This window comes from Melopsittacus undulatus, chromosome 1, assembly GCF_012275295.1.
Source record: "Melopsittacus undulatus isolate bMelUnd1 chromosome 1, bMelUnd1.mat.Z, whole genome shotgun sequence".
Lineage (NCBI taxonomy): Eukaryota > Metazoa > Chordata > Aves > Psittaciformes > Psittaculidae > Melopsittacus > Melopsittacus undulatus.
Window position 1 is genome coordinate 20,492,980 of NC_047527.1, and position 21,470 is coordinate 20,514,449.

The 21,470-nt window shown below is 35.7% G+C and overlaps 1 protein-coding gene across 21 annotated transcripts in view; it reads right to left on the bottom strand.

Moving 5' to 3' along the window:
- RIMS2 (regulating synaptic membrane exocytosis 2) overlaps positions 1 to 21,470 on the bottom strand; it is a 443,898-nt gene that overhangs the window by 148,981 nt on the left and 273,447 nt on the right. For all 21 annotated transcript variants that reach the window (XM_034066365.1, XM_034065853.1, XM_034066047.1 and 18 more), the window contains 3 exons: positions 15,967 to 16,035; positions 5,667 to 5,823; positions 1,392 to 1,508 (listed from right to left, as the gene is read on the bottom strand). In XM_034066365.1, the coding sequence (XP_033922256.1) occupies positions 1,392 to 1,508; positions 5,667 to 5,823; positions 15,967 to 16,035 (343 nt within the window). The remainder of the gene's footprint in view (positions 1 to 1,391; positions 1,509 to 5,666; positions 5,824 to 15,966; positions 16,036 to 21,470) is intronic.

The window sequence follows — 21,470 nt, forward strand, 5'->3', positions numbered from 1 at the left end:
AACATTCTGCATGATAAATACTTGATTGCTTTACAGTATCTTAATTTTTTTTGCCCATTGACTTTTGGAGCTGAATTCAATTGCAAATCACTTGAGTATATGGGGGGGAGGGGGTTGTGTTTGTTTCTGTACTATTTTTTCTAACTTACCTAATTAGGTTTGATTAGGGTTGATTTTTTTTTTCTAAAGAATTTTGTCTTGCATTACTGACAGTCATTGACCATCACATAATGTTCTTTTAAAATACATTCTCCTTTTCAGTTCAATATTGCTAATAAAAAGCTACTGATTTTTTAAATTCTTTGTATTACAGTGAGCAAAACAATTATGACCTTTGATGTTCACTTCAGGAATAACCCATAATAATTATCTGTAAAGTGTATTAACTTCAAATACTAGTCACATACCACTCAGTAAGTTTACAAAATATATCTGTATTACTACTTCCTATATGCAATTATGAAATAGGCCACCATCTAGCAATCATGCCTCTCTGATTATAGTGTGCAAGTTTTCAACTTGGTGTGTAAGAAGCTGGAAAATATTGAATACTAAAGGTAAAAAATGCTTTCTTTTTTTATTTTCTGACCTAAAGGCAATGAGATGGGAAATGTAGATTTTATGTTCTGGTTTTGGTTTTTTCAGTTTTTTTTCTTAAGTCACAAATGTACTACTACAATTAATTCAGCAGCATTAACTACATTAGCTAACTATTACCTGCAATTCTTTTTTACATCATTAAAATTCATAGAGGTTTCTACAGCTCTGCTCACTCTTTTGGAAGTTTCACTAGGCAAAACACTGGTCAGAGTAAGATGTAGCTCTACACACAAAAGCCCCAGTTTCATTTAACACACATTGCTGTAATCTTTCTCTTCTCCTACCCAAAAAACATGGCTCATAAAGTTGAAAAAAGATTAATGGCTAGAATATACTTTATGTATGTGAAATGCACTGCATCCAATGGGATCATCGCATTAATACTGAGCTGAAATTATCTATTATTACACCTCTCTATTCAGCAGGAAAATGACCAAATCTACTGTTAGATTATGTTAAAGATATTCAGAACTTTAAGAATTTATTAATATAGTTCATTTTAAAAAATTATAGAAAGGGACAACTAAGCTATTTTTCTTCTATGTTATACAATTCCTCAGATTTTTCAGACTGCCTCTTGTCAAAGAGGGAAGAGTTTTGTTAGCCTCATGTGCACTGTATATTTTGTAATGTATGTCATGCAACCAGTGGATAAATGAGTGGGAAAATGTTTATCTGTGGGATTAGGTAATTTTTCTATTTACTTTAGTGAACTACGATGTTGAAGTAATTCACATTGGTAAGTGTAGGCTACAGCTATTTCTAATTTCTAATTCCAGTCAGATATTTACCTCTCTCTGTCCGGGGAGTAGTGGTCATCTATAACACGGTGTCTATCCATTCGGTTCAGGGTATTGTAATGCGCAGGAGTAGATCGAGTCCCTCGTGGTCCCTGATCCACATTCCGACTAAGGATAAAAGACATCAGATTCTGAGTTCTGGGTGTGCTTGGACCACGTTCCCTCACTGGTTTGTATCAACAATTAGCAAGCATGGTGGTAGTAAGATGTGTTAGCTGACCTGTCTTTTCTATACTTTAACTGTCACATAATGTTTGTTCTGGAAATCAAGGGATTTTTTTTTTTTTAATTTGCTTAAAAGGTTGGTTTTGGACAATTTCATTAGTCTTTCCAGTCTAGTACCTTCAAGGAAAATTTCCTTTTTAGCTAAAACATACACCATAAAGAATTTTCCATGAGCTCTTAAGTTTGGCTATACTACAAAGAAGTAAACTGTAGTAAGGCACAATGAGGACTTCTGGCTGTTATGGTAGAGTGCAGCCTGCTGGAAACATTGTCATCATAATTAAACAACATATGCTTGGTTTTGCATTGGCAATCTTATTCTGTAATGTCATTAGCACAGAATCTGAAAAAGATTAAATTGTTTAATTAGGTATAAGTGGTACACATAGTGCAGGGTTCATTAAAAGGCACCAATGACCTTTACAATTTTGTACTACTTGAGAGCAAAGCTTTCCCCATTGACTGCTTTGCTCAGTTTAACTATTAGTACCTACTGACACACAGTAACTTCACCTTTCCTGGTCTGTAAAACAAATCCACAAGAATAGGAAGATAGAAAGACAACAGACAACTGCAATAATTACTGGATAATTAACATGTAATTGTTTCATACAGATTTGAAATTAACAGTTTGGATGCTCCCCTCCACATAGATTCAAATTTTAGATGAATAAATTCTTCTGCCTCCTGTCTTTTCCTGCAGTTTTCCCTAATTTGGGCCTCAGGGTCTCTTTTAACTTTTATATCTTTCAGTTCCTGTGTCCTTCCTTGTCACTGTCTGCCCTTTTGGTACCTATCATCTTTATCCTTTGTCATTTGCCAGTCCTTGATTAGTGTTAACCTGTATGAGCATCCTTCACTGCTGCTGCCATGTTGCTGTCTATTTCTGCATGTAAGTGCTATGAAAATCTTGCACTACACATAAAAATTTGCTTTCAGCTCTACTTCATTTCTCATAAAGCATTTCTTTACTCTGGCTTCCATGAAGCCAATCATACAGTTTACTCTAGCTAGTAAACTTTACATTTGCTATATTAGACTTAAGTATAATTCATCTACCTTGTACTCTCCAACTCCTTCCTGTAACTTCTCTGTATGTGTTTTAACCCCCTTTTTTTACATCTAAATTATAGAAAAACCAGTATAGCCTTTACTCTGCTATTGGACTCTTTCATGTATATTTTGTATCTGAAACTGACATTAACAGGGCTCCTTTGCTGTTCTTTGTTAACTTTTTACTTTTCCCAACAACCAAGTCCCATTGCTTCTTTCTGAATTCTAGTTTCTGTCTGACCCTTTTCCTCAGGGTCTCTTTTCATTCAGGTTTAAAAACATAACCTTTTTTTCTGAATGTTGTGTTATCATCTTACTTTACTCTTCATTTAAATACTTCTCAAGCTGTCTTGTCTTTGCAAAACTTCACACAGATCTGACCTTTACTGTCTGCCCACACAATCAAGACTGCTGCCTAAGCTGTGATTATAAGTTTTAGTCCTGAAAACTTAGTACTATCCTGTATACTCAAATAATTTTCATTAAGATTGTGGTATTAGCTTATTGTTCTAAATAAATACCATATTTAAATTTCTATATTATATCAGAATTCTACTTCATGTTGTTTCTTAACATCCTACCCAAATGCATTTCTTCTGTTTGAAAGTGTTGCTACTATTTCAGTTCTGTTTCACTTTTCTAAGAACACCTTTGTCAGCCACGTTTACTATTTTAACAGAAAATTACATACTTTCTCCAATGAAACTTGTTCTGTAAGAAAAGTTGCTTTCACAACATGCATCTTCACTCCTTTGGAACATTCTGGAAGTTGTCAGAACATGTATGGAGCAACCAGATAACAGGTAAGCAGATGAAAAGGTGCAATCGCAGGTGGTGATGGTAGAGAATTATGACCATCCTACTATATTTACCACACCATTTCAGCATAGCCACTTTACATAATGACCTTCCTCTTGTTTTTTCAAATGCACAGTCTTAGAAAAAGCTAAATATGTTGCACAGTGCCTGCCAGTCTAAACTCCATTCTGATCTACAGAGAGAATAAGTCTGTTAAACACATGAGCTGAAAATATTACAAGAGTAGTAACAATCTCTTGTCAGCTACTATGCAATGTGGCTTTGGTGGAAGTTATTAACAAAATCATTCAGTAGAAGGCCTGAGAACCACAAAATGGCTTCTAAAACAGAACAGCAACTTGTACTGCTATGTCCAAGAGCTCCTGCCTGCAAAGGGATCAGTCAGTAGTTAGGAGGTCTCTGGGCACACAGAATGCTCACTGTAGTTAGAACATGTCTATAGCAGTGCATGTATAACAAACACAACTAAACATGGTGAAAATGTGATTAATAATGCTTATGGTTTTGCTGCATACAATAGATTTTCATCAGAATTAAAAAAAAAAAAAGGCATTTCTGTAACCGAAGGATAATGCTTCTTTTCTACAAACTTGCAAGTTCTGGCAACCCAATTCTCTGGGCTCAGTAAGTACTCAAAAAAATGATTTGATGTGTAGGCAGGGAAATATTACATAAACAATGCATTTGATTGTGACACAGTAGGAAAAAAGGTTAAATATTTTTCTCTGTATGTTCAACATTATATTAAAAATATAGCTTTAGGAAAGTCAGGAAACAAGAAGCATTTCATACATGTAGAGAAACACAAAACTACAAAAAATATTAAAAGAAGGTTTTTCACTGGTGTTAGAGAAGTGTCAATTACGAACAGCTTGGGTAAAATTTCTACCCAAAGTGCTCACAGCATGCACCCACACACAAAACCATAAACACACAGAAAGAGCTTTTTCTCACATTTATGTCTGCATCCAAGACAAATAACACCAGGAGATTTAGCACACGCAATTACTTAGACTGAAATCAGTATAGCATAAATCAGAATAGGCCTCTTTGTGTCTACTCTTTATGTTTCATTTACAGTCAGGCTGTATTTACATATGACTTTAGATATCAAGTAGAAACTTACAATTCCCGCCTGTGAGCTGTGATCATATTGGATAATTTGGGATCCTAATACCTCACTAATGCAAAAGAATATCATTTAGTCTGTGTCTGTTAGAGGATATGGTAAGTAAACACGTAAGAAAGAGAACACAAAGTCAAAAGAATTTTAAGCTAACAAAAAGAAAAAATGTAACAGAAAGAAAAGCACAACACAAGAGAATCAGAATGGCTGCAGAAGAAAGTGATAAACACATGTACCTGACAGGAAATAGTAGATACCAGATCTTCTGTATTAAATGGGAACTGTGAACATTATGAGCAAAGAAAATATCTTCCCCTTTTATTCCAGCTGAATTACACCAGCTGGAAAGGTACCCATACATACTGACAAAAATGCTGGAAAACAGGCTTCATTCCCCATGACATGTATTCTTCTGCTTCCTCCTGAGAAAGCTTATCCATACAGCAAAATTCTTAATTTTGGCGTAAACAGTATATTCAACTGAGTAGCTAGCATTTGGAACAAATGGCCTAATCTTTGTTTCACAAGACATAGTCACCAGAGGCCTTCTAAGATCAGGAGCTGACATTTTTCAGTAGAAAACTGTATGTGTGTCAATTCATTCTTGATGTTTTAAAAGTTAAAAAAAAAAAAGGTGTAGAAAAGCAGCTACTAAGGGCAGAAAAGCATGGCTCTCCTGGAACCTTAATTCTATACAGGCAAAAGGGTTGAAAACAACCACTAACAAATGAACAATAAGAAAATGTCAAACTATCACATTCTATACAACACAGCACCTTCTAAATAGCTCTTGAAAATAAATATCTGAAGAAATACATTTTTTTCCTTAAATTGGAATGTACTACTTTTTCATGAAAAATAAGACATAATGAGGTGAGCTTTTGCACATTAGTGTAATGTAAGAAAACATTATTGGCTTTAGGTAATTTCATAAGATTTAACTAAATTACTTCCATTTTGAAAGTCTGGAGATTTTTTCCAGTATTGTTACAGGATTGATATTATTTAAATTTATATCCCTGCATAGTTAAATAACAGTTTACCTTTGTGGGGGAGGGACACTGGGAGACCATGATCTAGTCCGTCCTATACTATCTCCACGATGAGGGGACCCTGATCGAGAGCAATGATTAGATGACATAACTTGTTCTGGCACTGATAGCGTTGAACTTTGAAGATCTCTCCCATTATGTCGATAATCTAAAAAGAAATGCGAATATTCAATAAATCTGAAACTGCAATTTTCTCATTTCCTACCATATCTGTAGTAGAACCATGATAAAAGATGGAATTCAATTAAGAATGTTATTATGTCTTCTTATTTTTTCAATTAAAAAATACATATAGTTGATTCCTGTTGTCTTGCCTAATTCAAGTACAGTTATAGTTCCTATAGTTATATTCTGAAGTAGAGAAATAGATTGCCATGCATCAAATGGCATTTGTAATAAGAAAAATATCCGAATTTATCATGTATTTGTGGCCAATAAGAATTATAAAATTAATAAAACTTACTTTTATACTCAGAATAATATACAAAATTATTTCTATTAAATTTGCATTGCAATGATTGTGCATAACATACTTCAAACAGAAATGTCCACAATTAAAAACTAATCCAAAATTCAGTTTAAAGCTACTATGAGATTAAATACAGAGTTTGGGTTCAAGAAAGATTTGTATTTCAGAAACAATTAAAGTAACAATGACTCAATGACATCAGATATCACCCACAGTGCTGAACTTAAAAAACATGATTCCTTCACAAATATATGAGCTAAGGCCATGCAGGCACCTGCTTGAATTAGGATAACAGAAATCATAAATGGTCTAAGCAAAACCTTTCCCAGTTCTAATAGCTTAAAAGGCTAATACATAGCCATTTTATGTAGGCTTATAAGAAAATCCTTTTTAAAAAGCTGGATGCATTAGTGACTGTAAGCATCCAATTTCAAAAACTGAATTCACTGTCCCAGGGTAAAAAACTCTCTGTGAAAAAAAGATGCCATATACACAGTAATTTCAAAGAACTTCCAACAAATCTTATGCAGATCAAATTAATATAGCATGAAAAGAAAACTAAGAATTACAAATCTTAATCCTCTCATAATGTTTTGCAGAAATAGGTCTTCAGAGAGCTCCCAGTGGCTATGACAACTGATATAAATGACTTTTTGTTCTGAAGAGAGTAACCAAGTAAAGAATATTTAGAGATATCCACCTGGCACTGGAAAAATTCTGGCTCACAAAACTTACTCTTTTCCCATGAGAATCTTCTGGGAATCCAAGAGTATTTGATCTTCTACTCCAGATTGTGCTTAGCTTTCTCCCTAGAAAATGTCTGGCAAGCACCTAAGCAAAACCTCATTAATTCAGCCCACTTTATGGTTCCAAAAATGTTCAGTATTTCCAACTGAGTATTTATATTCATTGTATAGGCTTAGGCCCAAGAATCTATGAACCACTCTAATTCATACACGACCTCTTCCTCTGTGTTTGGGGTAAGCTGCTTTGTGTGTGTCTGTGTATGTGAATAGAAGAGACCTGTGAGGAGCTTTGTAGGCTACTATCTACCACCCCAGAGAGAAAAACACTATGAACAGTTCGAGAGTTAAGGAGGCTGTGTTCCTGTGGGAAGCCCACACTGGAGCAAGCTGCTGTCAGGACCTGTGGCCCTGTGGAGAGAGGAGCCTGCACTGGAGCAGGTTTGCTGGCAGGAACTGTGACTGTATAGGGGATGCACGGTGGAAGAGTCTGTTCCTGAAGGACGGCACCCCATGGAAGGGACCCACACTGAAGCAGTTCGTGAAGAACTGCAGCCTGTGGGAAGGACTCACATTGGAAAAGTTTGTGGAGGACTGACTCCTGTGGGAGGGACCCCATGCTGGAGTGAATAGCAATTTATTATAAGCTTAAGTGTAATGAAATATAAATCATAATTTACTTTACAAATACACATGCCAATGTTGTGTATTATTATAAAAATATTCATACCTATGGGTATAAATACCACAGAGATAGTTCTTAGTATTCTGCATACACAGGGAGCATTTGTAGCATTTGGTAACAAAAAATACATTGAAGAGCAGTGATACGAAGAACTGGGAAAATTCTTTTTTAAAAAAAAAATCTAACATTTAAATCAGCAGTTTTATACAGTATTTGGTATGTACAGTAAAAGGGGAATGAGCAGTAGCGTAAGGTATTCTACCTGAATGAAATTAGTGAAAAACAAGGAATTCAATTAACGAAACACAAACAAAAATCTGCTTTGTCTAAAAAATTGAGAACTAGTAAATCAAAATAACTAAATGTATTAAATTTGTATACATAAATTAATGACTTTGAAGCAAAAAGCTTCCTCCAGCTCTACCTTGTTATTGCAGTTGATCACTGCAAACATTTATGTTCCAATAAATCAAACTGTATGACTACCTGATTAAATTGCCATGTATAATCCTGATCAAAAAATGTTTTACATTAAATTAGAAGCCAGCATGCAATACTTTCTGGTAACTAATGCTGGTGGTGTTTCCTTATAATAATTTCAAAAGGCAGAAACTATCAGTGCTCCTAATAGTTTTTCATCAATAAAACTAGACATTAAGATGTGTTTGAAGAAACAAATTAATATTCTCTATGCTTTGCTGCCAGAAAATAACTTTGAAATGTATAATTAATTCAGCTAAAACAAAGCCTACTATAATTATAAACAGGTCACACATTGAAAAGCAGCAGTTTCAGTAGGGCAAGCCACAACATGAGTTAATTCTAGTCATCCTTCAATTTTATACAGTTAATGTACCTCTCTGCCTTACTTCACACTATACATTTTCACTAGCTAGGAGCGAAATCAAGATAGAACACTATCTCATGCTGAAAATAACCATATCAGATTTTCACAGTACACAGCTTTCTGTGAACATCTTGAGAATTTAAGATTTTTTTCAATAAAACTGTCCATTCTATAAAGTTGCAACACCAGAAAATATTAACATGCATTTAATGTGGAGAGAAAAGAGTTCAGAGATAGATCCAGTAAGGTTCTTCCACCCACTGAGTATCCAAAGTCCTGCATTTTCTCTTGACATAATGTATATATATATATATATATATATATATACATATAATATATTTTTACATTTTATTTTTAAGGATTAAAAAGGGATAAAGTGAAAACTGTTTATTCATTTCCTGGGAATCTAGGAAAACTGCTAGGCTTGTGTAGGAGCTAACTGACTAGTCATTTGGACTATGCCAGTTCTGAGACACACATTCAGAGAAGTATAATCATAGAATCATAGAATCATAGAATCATAGAATCATAGAATAGTTAGGGTTTGGAAGGACCTTAAGATCATCTAGTTCCAACCTCCCTGACATGGACAGGGACACCTCACACTAAACCATGTCACCCAAGGCTTTGCCAACCTGGCCTTGAACACTGCCAGGGATGGAGCGTTCACAGCTTCCCTGGGCAACCCATTCCAGTACCTCACCACCCTCACAGGAAAGAACTTCTTCCTTATATCCAATCTAAACTTCTGCTATTTAAGTTTTAACCCATTACCCCTTGTCCTATCACTACAGTCCCCAACAAAGAGACCCTCACCAGCATCCCTATAGGCCCCCTTCAGATTCTGGAAGGCTGCTATGAGGTCACCACGCAGCCGTCTCTTCTCCGGGCTGAACAGCCCCAACTTTCTCTTCATATGGGAGGTGCTCCAGTCCCCTGATCATCCTCGTGGCCCTACTCTGGACTTGTTCCAACAGTTCCAAGTCCTTTTTATGTTGAGGACACCAGAACTGCACACAATACTGCAAGTGAGGTCTCACAAGAGCAGAGCAGAGGGGCAGGATCACGTCCTTTGACCTGCTGGTCATGCTCCTTTTGATGCAGCCCAGGATACGGTTGGCTTTCTGGGCTGCAAGCACACACTGAAGGTGTCTCATGTTCATTTTCTTATTGACCAACACCCCAAGTCCTTCTCTGCAGGGCTGCTCTGAATCTCTTCTCTGCCCAACCTGTAGCTGTGCCTGGGATTGCCTTGCACTTGGGACAGCTAAACTTCATAAGGTTGGCATCTGCCCACCTCACAAGCATGTCAAGGTCCCTCTGAGTGGCATTCCTGCCCTCCAGCATATTAATCATGCTGGCTGTCACCAACCACCTCGACATTTTTTATGTGCCTTAGCATGCCTTCAAGGAGAATCTGCTTCAGGATTTTGCCAGGCCAATGTGAGACTGACTGGTCTAAATTTTGTACATAATCATGGACAAAATCTTCAAATCCAAAAGATATGAGCTTAGCAAGTTTCTCGATTAGTTTTGGACTTAAGCAACTCTGCCTACAGCCAGCATTGGCAGATCACAGTTACAGTATCTGTCCGGAAGGAATTTGCTCCCACTATATCAGTTGAATGATTTACTGGTCTTCAAGTCTTAATACATATTTAAAAACATGCTTTCCTTGTTTATAATAGTCAGGAATTACCTTTTTTTTCTAGTGCTATGGGTTGTATTTTTTACTATTATTATTTACTGTTTTATCTTTACATTAAATGCAGTTTTCTAAGCTTCAGGGTCAGTGTAATACATATTTTGCCTTCTAAACCTGGGGATCAAAATAGTATAATTAAAAGAAAGGTATAGTTAATATTATGGTTTATGTTCTAGCATGATCACTACTCTTCCAGAATGAAACATTTGCTTGTGATTGAATGACAAAGGCAACACATCTTGTATGCCCAGCTAGTGGGATCCAGCATGTCTTCATGCCACCTATACACTGATATTTCTCTCCAGTTGAATTTAGATGAAAAACATGGCACATACTAAACTCTGCCTTTAGACTTCCACTGGTATGGCATTTCAACTCTGAATTTAGAAAGTACAGGAAACCAACTTGGATACAGTGGGATGCAAAAGTAATATACCTAGGAATTTTTCAAGAATGAACTTCACAAGTGAAGTATATTGAAACTTTGCTGATACCAAACAATCAATTCAATCATCTTTCACTTGCTTATTCTTTCATTGAATTTTGTTGCAATTACTTTATCAAATGAAATACTTCTGTATCTTTGTGCCTTTCATTGACACAGAGGAAAGCTGAGCAATCTGTGATTACCATGCATTCACAAGGGATGCAGAGAGCAACAGGCCAGCTCCTCGTTCACAAAGCTTCAGTAAGATGGCAGTAACACAAGGCTTAGGAGGCTTAACAATGCGCCTAGCACCAATCCATATACCCCAGAAGTGGCCAACACTGTAATAAATATGCTTTACCAATCAATGCTGGAGTTCTTATAAAACCCAAACAGACTTTAAAGCTGCTATGGGTGATTAATTGACCATGGGATATGAAGTGGTAACTCTGGTAGTCCTAACTTGAGATATTAATTCTCTCTTAAAATGTCACTGGCTTTCCTTGTCCAGGTCACAACATTCATGTTTCTCTCTAGACAGGTGGCATTCCAAAAATTATAATGACATCCTCAACAGAGAAAGTTATGACTTAATTTAGAATTTCAAAAATATTCCATGTCTTGGAAATAATGTTAGAGAAACAAAGTAAAAATATTTATTGTGGAAATAATTATAGATAGTAAAATCAGGTTGTAAGTGCAACTTGATCAAGGAGTTGCTACTGAGCAAATCACATAGTTGTTTATAGCAGTAGTGAAAATAGGGTAAACATTGGAATCTGCTTGCAGCTATAAATTTTAAGTCATTCCCATAGAATCAAAGGCTGTGTAACTATGGTGTGCCTCTAAAATCAACAAACAGAGCACACAGAACTTCATAATCAGTATGGAGGTAATCAACAATAAACAACTGTGAGCTGCAGACACTTAAAAGATGGGCATATGATAAAGATACCAGCAACCCCACTACCAACTTTTCTTTATGGGAGGGTTTCATTACAAAATATGATACACATCAAATGAGGGATTCTACAAGACACAATAAATATAGCTTCCTTTGACCTGAAATTTTAACTTTAGCTATTTTAAGAGAGAATAGTCATATATTTGTCTTAAAGTGTTCATCCACACAGTATGGCTGTACTGTGATAACATTATGCTATGCAGGAAACATGCTCAATAAATACTAATATTAAGGAATTGTTACCAAATTCTGCAGCTTTCAGGAATGAAATTACAGAAAATTCTATGATTCTATGAAAATCATAAACCTCCAAATACAAGGTTCACATAAACAGCACCAAAATAATCCTAAAAAAAAACCCAAAAACCTGAAAAGTACCAATTTTAATTTAGATGTCTTGCTGCTTGATTGATTTGACAGAAACTCTTTATATGAAAACTGTTCTAGAAAAGCAGTATTAGAATTCGCATTCATCACTGGCAAAATAATTGACTAGTTTCAGACGCTGATGCTAAGTGGCGTTTTCTCCGCTTTAACATTTGTACTTGATTGAAGCTTGAAGGTTTTCTCTTTATTGGATATTTAATTTTTAACACTCATGTAGTTAGGCTTAGAACATGAACTAATTAAAACCACTTATATAATCAAATTGCCAGGAATGCTTAACATACCAGGATTTCACACATGGGCATTTTGGAGCCAGTTCAGCTCTAACACAAATGTGCTCAGCTTCTATGGTGATTTGAACATTTAAAATACAGCATTTGGATGTCTTCTAAAATGTTCTGACAGTAACTGATTAAATAAATTTAATTGTTAATATCCAAATAGTCTACAAACTGAAGATACATTGTGCATGGATTTAAGGATTTTTTTTTAATCAATGTATTATTCTACAAATAAGTTGCAAATAATATACACCTCATTTGTTTAAATGCAAGGAAAATAGTCGAAGACCCCTTGACCTAAGGGATCACCATAAGATCTATTTTAACACTACTGGAATTTCACTTCCAATCTGGGGGAGAATTTGCAAGACACAGAGGCACGAAGCTATTTTTTACTCAAGAAGGAAATCACAAATAACAGATTTTAGGTGAGGGCAATGGGTATCAACATAGAATAAAAAGCTGATCAGTGTTTATGTCTGTAGTCACTGGGCATTTTAGCCACAACAGACTCCCGTTCAGGTCTAGCTGGTGATCTACAACAAAAACCTTCATTTTGGTAGGGGTAGAAGTCATCCACTCTACGCGGATGCTGTAAGATATCTTGCAATAGGCAGTTGATTTCAAGCTGTAACCAAAGTATTTGCATGTTCTATATCTGCTTTGAGAAGCAATTGTCAACAGGATCCCGGACTAAAAATTCAATTCACGTTATCAGCAAACAGAGACACAGACTTTTGTTTCATCTGCAGGGAAGGCTGCAACATGACAGTGAAAGAATTCTTTTGAACAAAGGACTCCTCAGGTGTTTTGAGAAGTGAAGCAAAAATGAGCAATTGCCTTTCATTCTTCTTCAAACATAGAATCAGTTTTGTAAGTTCCATAAGAATTTCTTCACTGGTTGTTACTATTTTTTCTAATCTACTCGGTTCTAATTATCCTCTGAATAAATATCTTATTTGTGTTCTTATTTACTCCTGAAACATTTTGCTATCGTTTGCATAATGAGAAAAGCTTATCACTATAAATGTTTTTTTTTTTTTTCTCCAGGCTGGATAATGCATTAGAAAACCTCTTACTTAGAAAACCTCTTCTTTACAGAGACTTGCAATGCTATTTAAGCAGAACTCCCTGCCTTATACTCTGTCAGGATTTATCTGTTAAAACATATCTCACATTAGAAGCGTTTCACAAAATGATGTAGTGCAGGTAAGATACTGGTGTAGAACTGAATTTCAAACATTAACATCTCACTTAATATTTAAGTCTTACAAAAATGGCAGGTGAGACTTTTATGATTAAATGCTCTTGACAATACATCTTCCTTTGCTCATAAAGTCAGACTCAGTAGGTTACTTGTACTCAGTAGACTACAGCAGGTTCAACATAAACTATGAGGAAGTACCTGGAAAGAAAACTATTCAGAAATGATAGTTCATATTCACTGAACTATCTGCAATGACCATTCAACTTTGGCCAACAGAAAGAAAAACAAACAAACAAAAAAAACACCTTGCTTTTCATTGAATTGTATTCTGTATTACAATAATTTAAATGGTGTTTTGTATGGTGTTTATGTGGTATTCAATACCACAGCACATCATGCCCAGGAAATCTCAGCTTCAACCAGGGACATGGCAAAGGCAGACACCATACACCTTTCAAATCTGTCCAGGATCGTGCCATGTGAGGTGGACTGCCAGGAATGCTGTTGTGCGGGACCAGCGTGGTTATGATTGTGCAGTGGCTCTAGTGTCAAAGCACTAGATCACAGTGGGTAAGGATTGTGGAGCCAAGGGGAGGGAGACCAGAAGTGAGGAAATGCTATATATTTATATACATTTTGCTATATCATTAAGGGAGATAATAAGGAGCGAGCAGGAGTGGCCTTGAGGGGAGATCATGAGGGGAGAGGTGTGGCGGTTGTGAGGAAAGATCATGAGGGAACAGGAGGGGTGGTCATGAGGGGAAATCATGAGGGGATGGAAGGGTGACCATCAGGGGTAAGGGTGGTTGTGAGGAGAGATCGTGAGGTGAGAACAGTGGCAAGTATGGGCTTTGAGCGGTGGCCATGGGCCATGAGAACAGATCTGGAGGGGACACGAGGGGTGGCCATGAGGGGTAGGGGCAGCAGCTATATAGTGTGGGCCACTATGACGGGGCAGATAACGTTGTCTGTGACTGGAGACTATGAGGGACAGCCATGAGGGGAAATCTTGAGGGGAGATAAGTTTGCCTTTAGTGGCATGGTTTGTGGTGTGCTCAACAGTCCTAGGGTAATGGCTGGACTCTTAAAAGTCTTTCCAACCTAGTTGATTCTATGATTCTAAAGATATCATAAGATCAAGCAAGGTCCATGGATTTCACAGAATATTAGAACGGTTTGGGCTGGAAAGGACCTTTAAAGGTCATCTAGTTCACTGCTGAATAAAAGTAAATTAAAGAGGAATCAAAAGAGAATTCTTAGTCTTCTTAAAGGTTTCTGGAGTTTAGTTTGAAAAAGTCCAGTAATTTGAATACATGTTAATTTTATGGAAAGTATCACTGAGAGTACCTTGCAGATGTCAGCAAACATACTCGATAAGATACAGTATATGGCAGAAGGAAAAAGAGCAAAGTGAAGTGTCATGTTAAATAAAGCCTGAAAATACAAATGAAAGAACTGGGGTAAGTAAGAAAAAAGAAAACAAAGAGAGACAAATTGGCTTCATGCAAAGGAAGCGTATATTTAAACCAAGATTGTGATGAATCTGCAAAAGAATAAGATAACCTTAAACAAGAGAAGGATGTGGATGATAAGACAAGGGTAAGTCAAAAGACTTGCAAACATACTGACAGCAGCACAAAAAACAGAAAGGTAATAAATAAATATTTCAAAACCTAAGGAACATCAAACCTTCCCACCCACACAGCCAGTCTGAATTAAAATGCAACTAAGGTGCAGAATTGTCAGAAGAAATCCAAAAGGTTAAAGATCTTACAGGAATTAAAAGTGCATCAAAAAGTCAGGCAAGGGAAATAGATTCATTCACTGAATGTGAAGACCATAATTTTACAATTGTCAAAAGATGAATTTATGAAATGATAAAATTTTAAATCCAGTTGTTTCACAAGAATCCTGATGATTCAAGCACCTGGTAATGCTTCTGCATAACTCATTACCTTTTTCCAGGACAATAAAAGGAGTTCAAAATGGTGCCATATTGGTCTTATCCAACCTAAATGATTATATGATACTAAATATACTCTCTGCTGTAGTCAGCAAAAGCATATAATTCTCTAATTCTGCTGTTTTCAGTTATGATTGCAGAAGAGGAGAAATACTCTTTCACATGACACCTTTTTATCACAAATACTCGTTAAATTCCCAATTCCAATACTTCTTAGTAAAACAGATTATCTTTCAGGGTCTTTCCCATCCTCACTTAAATGTTCAGGTTCCAGACCTTTGGCAGTGTTGCTTCCACCATGAAATTTTAAAGGATATATCAAACACAAACATCTATCAAGAAAAAAAGATCAAATAAACACTTCCTCACATATAATAAAACCCCACTTTTGTACTATTTTTATCATTTTATAAAAGCAACAAGGAAATCGACACATTGATTTTTTCCATCTGTTAGTAAGTTTTGTAGTTAAATATGCACTTATTTGCGTCTGCTGGAAAAATACACACTTGTTTCAACTTATTTTTCATTAGAGAAACATTATAAAATTCATTTTAATAAATTATATATAAAAATTATTTCTACTGAAAAAAGAAAATTTAAATAGTAATACCTGAAACAACACCAATTCCATCATCACAGTCATAATCAGAAACTTCACTGTCACTGATTCTTTTGGACCCTGAAAAAAGAAAAAGAATCCAAAATGTATTGTTTATCTTCCTGTAAGTTAAAACTATCCTCAGTCAATAATACATAAATAAATGTAAGGATTTCATGTTAGACAATAAAGCATTAATATAAGCATATAAAGGGAATTATTTTTGTTGTATTATTGTAAATGTATTGGTGTACCAACTATTTTTAGCTAAATGTTTAATGTAACATACAATGAAATGCTGAAATACAGCTCAGCAACATTGTTTTTATTAAATACTTTCATACACTTTGTACTTATATATATCCATTCCATATAGAAACTGACATCACACTGTTCATCTTCAAAGTTTTCACATAAAAGGCACTATCCTTCCCTAAAGTCTTTCAATACCAGAAAAACTTAATAACAGCATAATATTTAACCTAGGTAATATTTTCTTTAGAGTATTAGTAAGCAGTATCAGGAAAAGAGGCAGCTTCACACATAAAGTGTGTCCTGAAAAACAAAATCTCTCTGTGATACCTTAAATGAAGGAAACTACTAAATGCCCTATTAGAATACATCTGTCAAAAAGGGTCGAGCTTAGCTGATGAAAGCAGATTCCACATCCACAATTAGAGACAAAATGTAGGTCACGTAGGACAAATATATGTGTCAGTTTGTGTTTAGCTTAATTTTACTTCTGTCTTCTGTGGCATCTTTTCAACAGCATTTGATTGCTGACATCAAGATTAAGCACTAGCATGTGAATGATAATTATTCATTTACTTGTTTTAAATGTGAAAATTCCTATCAGCAAGACAGTGTGTCTGTTCTAATTTTCTGGCCACCTAAAAATAGGTAACCAGAAGGTAGGAGTTTTAATATAATTGTCACCAAACCTTCAACCATGAACAAGATTTTTTTATTCCTACCACAGGATGGTTTATTCAGAAAAACATACCCACAAAAATACCAGTAAAAACTGGGAGTAAACCTAAAGAAGTCCAGGACAAGGCAGGATTTATGTTCTGTCTGAGGAACTGGAACAGAGGATCCCTACCCTGCTTTCCCAATATGAATCTGGGAGAATAAATACTAAGAGGATATTTGACAAAAAAAATGTTTCTGTTTAAAGAAATGTTAGACATCACTTGTATCATAAGAAATGCTGTTGTTTGCCAGACTATATAACATCTGTCTACCCACCAGGAAATAGCGAGAAGCCCTTCTTTAGTAGAAAGAGTGTGCTAACAAGGTCTGCATGGAAAAAGGCTGCAGTTACATCCTTCTAGCTTTCAGCAGGTAGGGGTCCTGGTAACTGAGACTTTTCCTAAGCCATCCTGTTTACCATAACTCATTAATCAATTTCATACAATACCCACCAAGCTTTTGTGTTCTGAGAAACATGAATCAATATTCCGTACTCCTCCACAGCTACCACTTTTTATAAACTGAAATATCATTGTTTAGTTCCTCTGCATATGCAAACTGTTCTTGTTTCTGATTGTTCCTGCTGTATTTGTTTGTATGTTTTCTAGTTCTTCCATGTCTTTCATAATAGTCAGAAGTGACTGCAGCAATCAAGATGTGGGTGTATGAATTTATAAAATCCACTGTAGACTATTTCTTTTTGGATGCAAATTGCTCTGTAAGAGTTTATTATACTAGTGTGTGGCTACTACTACACTACTGAAGTGTGATATATGCTAATTATTGTTATTTAATTGTGGTAAGTTGGGGTTTTCCTCACAAATAGGAAATTAAAATGAGTACAAAGAAAGCCATGCTTTGGTTTTCTATGCTCTGAAATTCTTACATGGTCGAATTATTAGTTTAATTTTTATAAAGTTTAGAAATAGCCATGCTACAATGGGTGGGGAAAGGTGTCTTTGAATTCAAGAAATAACAAGAACTAAAATCTTTCTTTAAAACATGAAATAGCAAGCAATCACAATTAGCACCTGAGACAACCCAGAAAATGAGGGCAGGAGTGAAGGAAAAGGTTTCAGCCTCCTAATGGACTTTCTGAGAATCAGGATTTCTAAAAGCACGTAAGTCATAACATCAGGACAATACTCAATCTGATTATTTTCTTAATTATAGTATCACAGAGGCCATATGAAAATCTCTCTTGCTTCCCAAAGAATGAGCATCCCTTCCACATGTGATGCTCTTCTTGCTTTCCAGGAGACCTTTCTATTGGTGTAGTATTATACCTGCCAGTGAGCAAGAAGGAGTAGTTGTCATTCTCCTCAGCCACTGTTTCAAAATCAGGTCATTAAATAAAGATAATATTTGTGATCAAATACTAAGCAAGAGAGCCCCACTAGTCTGGCTTGGATTTGGCTGGGATCCCTGGGGCAGAGGAGAGGTTGCACAGGGAGTGCACAGCAGTGCTCTTCTGGACTCTGGTAACCCTGGTACTGATCTGGCAGAGGGACTGTGGCTGCTGTGCAGAGACACCAATAACAGCACCTAGGCTCTATTGGAGAGAGAGGACTACAGAATGGGAAAATGGGGGTAACTGAACAGTTTGCTGATGCTCATCATATGGATGCTTGGAAAGGTTTGTATCATGAAAGATGTGGGGGGTTTTTGAGGATTGAATCAACTATGATTTGAATGAATGTCATTTACTCATCGTTTAATTCATCCTTATGAATGAACATAATTAATTACAACTGAGGTTGCTTATTACTTATGTTTATATTTACAGCTAAGTACATCTGCTTTAATGTATTTTTAGAATATTATATTCTAAAGATTTCCAACTTTGAGGATGGAAATGGCCAGCTGTTGTCACAGTAGGCTCTTGACTCCCCAGTTGCACAGCTAAAATTGTGATCTTGTAGTCACAGGATACATCTGACAGAAAAGAGAGAATAAGCTTTAACAAACCACAGATATAAAAGACAGGGCTCTCTCTCTCTTTGTCCCCTCAAACTGCATCCACCTTTTCCAGAATATCCTAATACCTCAACTCCAAATAATCTTCCAGTCTTGAGACCCTTTCCTCTTTTTATACACAGATGTCTGCCTTCACTTTCATCCAAGCTGCAGGGAAGAGCTGGGGAATAGAGAAAGTGAGTGGGCCAGGACTGAAACCTGCCCTGAAGTTAGGAGTAGAGAAAAGTAGAGTCAAGGGAAGAACCAGATTTCAGTGCTTTCTCCAATTGTCTTTGCTACTGCAAAGATGAGGTTCTCTTGTAATAGCTGACATCCTTTAAATATGTCCGCTTTTTCTGTAAAATGAGATAGGAAGCTTGTTAAGATCAGATCATCTGTTCTATTTCCTCAAGCAGAGGCTACCTTAAGCCAACTCTAACTACTAACAGAATTAAACCAACTGAAAAATATTAATGTTTAAGTAATATTTCACATTTACTTATAAATGTAAATTTAAATTCTGGTTAAGAAGTCAGAAGAAATAGAAACCAGAATTAATTACTCAGTTTTATCTTTACAAATCAATGTTTTCAGGAAGGATGGAGGAAGGAAAGCATGCCAATTAAATATGTAATGCCAAGAAATGCTGCCTGAAATATGTAACTTCTGCAAAGGAATAAAATTATATTTATTTAAATACATTATTTTTATATATATCTTCCACTAACTACAGAAATAGAACAAACTAGAAAGTGCAGAGGTTGACATCATATATAGAGTTGAGTATGCAAAATACCAGTATAATTTTGAAATTAAATTTTAATTTTATTAAACTAAGCTGGCAGCTTAGTTTAATATTTCTTACAATTTTTGCAACAGTAATTTCATCTGCTATATACTAATTTTAGAGAGCAATTTTCTTTTTAAGCTATTGACAATGTATATTTGAAGATTTAGGCTTCAGTCCCACTTTAGCCACATATTTCCAAAATACTACTTCATTATCTAAGCAATTTGAAACACTGATCATAAAATGGTGAATGAGAAATTCATAGTTTGTCTGGAAAACGTGACAAGGAAGCCTCTCAGAAACTAGTCTAAATGAACATTGTTAATGAAACTATTATTTTAATGAATATTTTAAAGTGTTTGACAAAACCACTGTAAAATATGATACTTATTTCAAGAGCAAGAAGATTAAATCCATTCTAACATAAATTCAAAATTCAGTAAAGTTTACGCATGTAACACCTGGAACACTGGGTGCATCAAATAAATGCATTGATCCTATATATTGTTTCCATATAATTAACTTTTCCTTTGAGGGAGTTCAAACATGAGGAATGGCATTAATTAAGTCTCATTGCCATTGCACTGGAATACAGCTTATTAAGGAAATGTTCTTAGGAATATTATTACTATTTTGTCTGATAACTGGGTGGTAACAGATGGTAAATATGGACATTTGAATGCCTTACACTAGGACTGTTGGTTATTAAAGTTGCAGACTGAAGGCAAAACAGAGTCCATGCTCTATGATTAGCTAGTGAGAGCTACATAAAAAATGCCGTAATTCTACATAACCCCATCCCCAGTGAAATAAAAAGATATATTATCATAGAATCATAGAATAGTTAGGATTGGAAAAGACCTTAAGGTCATCAAGTTCCAACCCCCCCTGCCATGGGCAAGGAAACCCCGCACTAAACCATGTCACCCAATTCTTACTCACTTTGGCAAGTTTTCATTTAATTGCTTTAAGCTATCAATGATACTGTTTTCCAGGGAGAGTTTACCTTGAGGACAGTGGAGAAGCTCCCCATCTGAACTTGATAACCCTCTTTCCCTCCCACACCTACCTACCTCCTTTCCTACAACTGATGCACAAGCTATCATCCCACCCAGCATGACGACCCTGCAAGAGTACAGACACACTAGAACTGGACACTTACAACATTTGCACTGTAGCTTTCATTGCAGGGTTTAGGAAAAAACCCACCACCTAAAAATCATCAGGGCCATTATTTTCAATTTCCAGTTAAAAAGTACTTTCTATTTATATTTTTTATTATTTTTTTCTTTCTATTAGGCATGAAAATAATTTAAAATATGGTAGTTTCTTAGTGTAAAATTTTTGCAATTTTCCATCTTCATGGCTAGCAATAAGGTAAAGAAAAAAGTGAGGTGTCTTATATAATTTTATGAATCATATTTTTTTTGTTAACTTTTTCCAAGCTTCGTTGTTGGTCACCATGAAAAACTTGAACAACTTCTGAATAAAAAAGCATGGAAATCACTAAAGAAATTCTTAGAGGTTTTCTTTGGATGTCCTAAGCTTGTCACTGTTTAAAAGGCACTTGGACATGCTTTAACTTTTTGCAAGCCCTGAATTGATCACACAGAAAGACTAGATGACTCTTTGTAGGTCCCTTCCACCTGAGCTATGCTGTGCTATTTTGCCTCGACAGAATCACATTTCTCTCTGTAACAATACCCTAAGTAACTGGAACTCTTCCAAATGAGTTAAACTACATGCGATCATAAACATTTTTCTGCAAAGCAACTAAAATCTGTGGAGATCTCTGAAA